General features: G+C 28.3%; 2 protein-coding genes across 2 annotated transcripts; both read right to left on the bottom strand.

Moving 5' to 3' along the window:
- Positions 1 to 71: 71 nt before the first annotated feature.
- On the bottom strand, positions 72 to 359 carry Tsp_13166 (conserved hypothetical protein). Its single transcript, XM_003366320.1, has one exon. It carries the CDS (start codon positions 357 to 359, stop codon positions 72 to 74), a length of 288 nt encoding a protein of 95 aa, XP_003366368.1.
- Positions 360 to 3,092: 2,733 nt separating this feature from the next.
- Positions 3,093 to 3,735, bottom strand: Tsp_13167 (conserved hypothetical protein). The gene is made up of 2 exons (XM_003366321.1): positions 3,712 to 3,735; positions 3,093 to 3,278 (listed from the first exon to the last, which is right to left on the bottom strand). Exons 1-2 carry the CDS (start codon positions 3,733 to 3,735, stop codon positions 3,093 to 3,095), a joined length of 210 nt encoding a protein of 69 aa, XP_003366369.1.
- Positions 3,736 to 4,197: the final 462 nt, after the last annotated feature.

Here is a 4,197-nt window from a genome sequence, read left to right on the forward strand (position 1 = left end):
ATCAATTTCAAACTGGATGCTATAATGTCGATCTCTTCACGTCATCGTATAATTTTCGTGCTGCTGATGCATCAATTTCGACAGTAGATTTCATCAAACTTGAACAATTTGTCAGATGGCAACGTTGTGGCAGAATTTGGATAATAAACTTGAACTTTCAATATATATTCCTTCGGTTTGACAGATTTGGGTAATCTGGCATTAGCTGACATCGGTTGTCGCAGTGGTCTGCTCATGAAATAAATTACAAGTCCAACAAGTACGCATAGTAGTAGAATTACAACAACAGTGACGGTAATTGTTGTTATAAGTCGCCTTGATTTGGACTTTGGCTGCTGTTTGACCACCTCTTGTTCCATAGGAAATTTTATTTAAACTGCAAAAGAATTGAAATTATGAGAAGGAAAAATTTTCAAAATGCAAATAATAATAGAATTCTATTATTGTTTTATTTATAGTAAAAGCAAATTTGTATTCACATCTGTAATACATTTTCAAATAGAACATAAATATACGACAATATATTGTATTGGATTTGTTGTTTTTATTATTGTTGTTTCATTTCAGAAGAGGACATCCGATCTATCTGATTGATGTACAGTAATAAAAGATGTTTGTGTATCTTTCTATTTATTATTGATTGAAGTTGGAAGTTGATTTGGAAATTCAATCCAATAGAGCATAATATAAAAAATATAATATTACTACTGCGTAGAAGGTTTAATCTATATTTGTTGAGAAAATAATACTTTAAAAAATTTTCACTTTCAAACGGCAAACGTATTGAACGTAAAGAATTGATGTTCATCTTATATAATAAATGTTTGAAATTAGCTTACGTAAAAACACCATCATCATTAACCACATCACCCAAAACTATTATAATTTTAGTGATTGATTAAAAACAACAATAAAAAAAATTTCTACGTTGAAAAAGAAAATAATCTATTGCAGCAAAGAAATTTTTTTATGCAACAAAGTATGAAAATGTATATTAGAGAAATAATTTTTTGAAAAAACGCTCCAGAAAGACCAAAGCAACATTGCAAGCATTTTGTGTACAAATATTATAATTATAATTTTATTTTAATCAAAACTATCAAAATTGAACAACCAATGATTACGCCAGTTGTAAACCTGACAAAAAGATAAATTAGGCAAATAATCAATCTGGTCACTTTTGCACATTTTTATGTCGTTGTTCAATTAAATCAATAAAAACAGTTGATGAGAAATGAATGAACAAAATGCACAATATTACCATTCATTCTGTTTGACATCTGATTTCAATAATATAATTTTATATGGTTAAATAATTGTGATTTTTTTTAATTAGAAAGTGTACTGTTTTTCATAAAAGATAAAACTAGTAAGTTAAATTTTTTAGTAATAGTTTGAATGGAATTTTTCATTCGAAAAGCATTAATTGAACAAATCTGGTATGGTATATATTGAATTTTGTCATAGAATAGAGAAAGATTCCTTTTAATTGAATTCGAGCATTATAATGTTTACTTACAAAGCAATTCAAACAAAAATATATATATATATATATATTCCAGATTCTCATATTATGGAAAATTCAGAATAATCAAATGCAAAAATTGTGCATATAAGTGAAATAATTTCAAGCAGTTCAATAGTTAATGAACGAGAAATTTTATTTCAAAATTGCAACAATGTGAAAATTTACAGTAAACATTTGTAATAAAAAAATTTTAACCAAAATAACAGATCAATTGAAATAAATATATATAGAATAAATATTTTTACCATAAAAATGTATAGAAAAGAATGATAACTTACTGATCGTATAGATGAACTTGAAACGCAACTGGTGATTGCGCTTCTCTGCTTTAGCAAGCGATGATAGCAGTAATTGTGAGATAGTTCTTCCTTATTTACTTAACACAGCTTAGTGAGAGTTTTATGGGGCAGATGTAAAGCTTGGCAATAAAGTTGTTTATTTTCAGCTAGTTTTCTTCACTTCAAGCATGTCATGACCGGTAAAAATCCGACTGATAGACAGGTAGACAGACAAACAGATAAGAAAATAAATAAAATAAACCAAAAATATTATATTATATATAAATCGAAAATAAACACTATATAAAGTTGAATGAAGAAGTCGAATAATTATGTGGTAGGTATGTTATCGTTGAAGCAACGTTGTGTTACGACAAGGTGCCACAAATTTTTCTGATTCGTAACTAATTGCTAAACGTCGGAACGATTCAACCATTCAAGTATGCCAAACAAGTAAATAATAAATAAATAAATTTCCATCAATTTATTTGACATCGTTGCCTGATACGACGTCAGTTTGTTCGCACAAAGTCAATCATGTACGCGTTATAGCAGCGCGTCATCGAATATCATCACAATGAACAATTTGTGAGCAAAATCAAAAACGTCGTCACTATATTCAATTGCCACACTGCATCTTCATCTTCCAGCCAATTTCAGCCCAACTCGTTCAATTTTTATTCTCCATCAATCATTTCACTTTTTGATATTTACCGACATCATTTTTATCATATATCTACCAACTGACATGCAATGCATTTCAATCTTTCTTCTCACATATATATATATATTTATTTATTATTTATTTTTGTTTATTATTTTATTCACTTTGTGTTTTTTATTTCAAAAATAAATTAAAAATACATTTACAATACAACAATTAAAAAAAATTTTTTTTTCTTAAATCTGATTTTCAAGTTTGATTGCACACAATGTCAACTAACTTCAGTTAAATGAAATTCTATAAATAAACAATAATAACTTATTATTAACTTAATAATATTGAAAAATATAAATGGTTTTTTTTAAAAATTATTCTCATTGAATTAACAAGCAAATATAACAAAACTTATTTTCATTGTAGATAACACACAAACAGATTTTGTTTCAACGTAAATAATTCCTGTTTTGACATTTGATTTTTGAATTCATTAATTGAAAAAATGCAAATAATTCGTTCAAGACACCAAGATGCAGTTTTTACAGAGTTGATTTTTTCCAGTTTGTCAGCAATTAAATTTGCAAATCTTGACATGTTTCAAGAAATCCAAGAAACCACTTTGCCTTCAAACAGTACTGAAGATATTTTTGCATAATCTGAAGCAGCACGAAGTTTCTTGATCATACGGCTTCATTTCATCTTTGGGCTTCACCGTTTTTTCTTTTTTTTTAATTTTACATGCAAAATCATCGTAGTTTGTCATATGCTCCGTGCCTGATGACACTGAGATGAGTTCACAGACTATAGTTATCTGAAATCTAAATTAACAAATCATTAAAATAACAAGAAACGTGCTACACTGACGTCATTTTAACTAACGCATTTTTGTTCGACCTGCATATTTTAGCCTGTTCACTTAGTATGCGCAAAAATTGAATCAATTTTCGAGCATATCAACTACGATGAACAAAACGCAAACACATGTATATATATAATACGTCCACTGTAGAGACTGCATCTGCATTTTGATCATTACCGTTAACTTATCTGCTTCGATTTATTTTCGTCTAATTTGACATTTTCGCATTAAAACAAATAAAAAGTGTTGACAGATGCAACATGTGTACCACAAAATTGAACAGCAATTTCAGGAAAAACACTTTTCATGTTTAAAATATTATTTTAAAAATCTGCAATTGGCTCTTTATGTGCAAAGGCAACGCATTTTTTGAACAAAGACCAACATTGCGCACATTTTTATTGTTCATTGTTGCTTCACGATTGCTAAAAAAATTAAATTTTTTGTAGACTCAACCGAAAAGAACAGCCAGTCAAAGTTGATCACGAGAATTGTTTTTCGCAAATTAGCATATGCAGGCCAACAAGCAAGAAGAAAAAATTTCTAGGCTTCAGCTGTGTCAGTAATTATGCAGCGACTCTTATTTAAATATTCGCTAACTAAAACGGTCAACACAGACTGCATTATTCGGTGTTTCAGTACTGCTGCTTTTCAAAAGTAAAATTAACAGACAATCGACATATTACATGTACATGCTGTGATCAATCATGAAAACATTCAATCAATAGGCTTACTATTATGTAGTGATTCAATTCAAAGTTTTGTAAACAATAGTTGAATAGGCAATTCTTTGAAAAAAATTTTAAAATAATAAAAACAACTGATGTAATTTTAAATCGAAATAATTCTATACATGTGCTATTTTAAATAA

Source organism: Trichinella spiralis (genome assembly GCF_000181795.1).
Source record: "Trichinella spiralis strain ISS 195 chromosome Unknown Scfld6170, whole genome shotgun sequence".
Taxonomy (NCBI): Eukaryota; Metazoa; Nematoda; class Enoplea; order Trichinellida; family Trichinellidae; genus Trichinella; species Trichinella spiralis.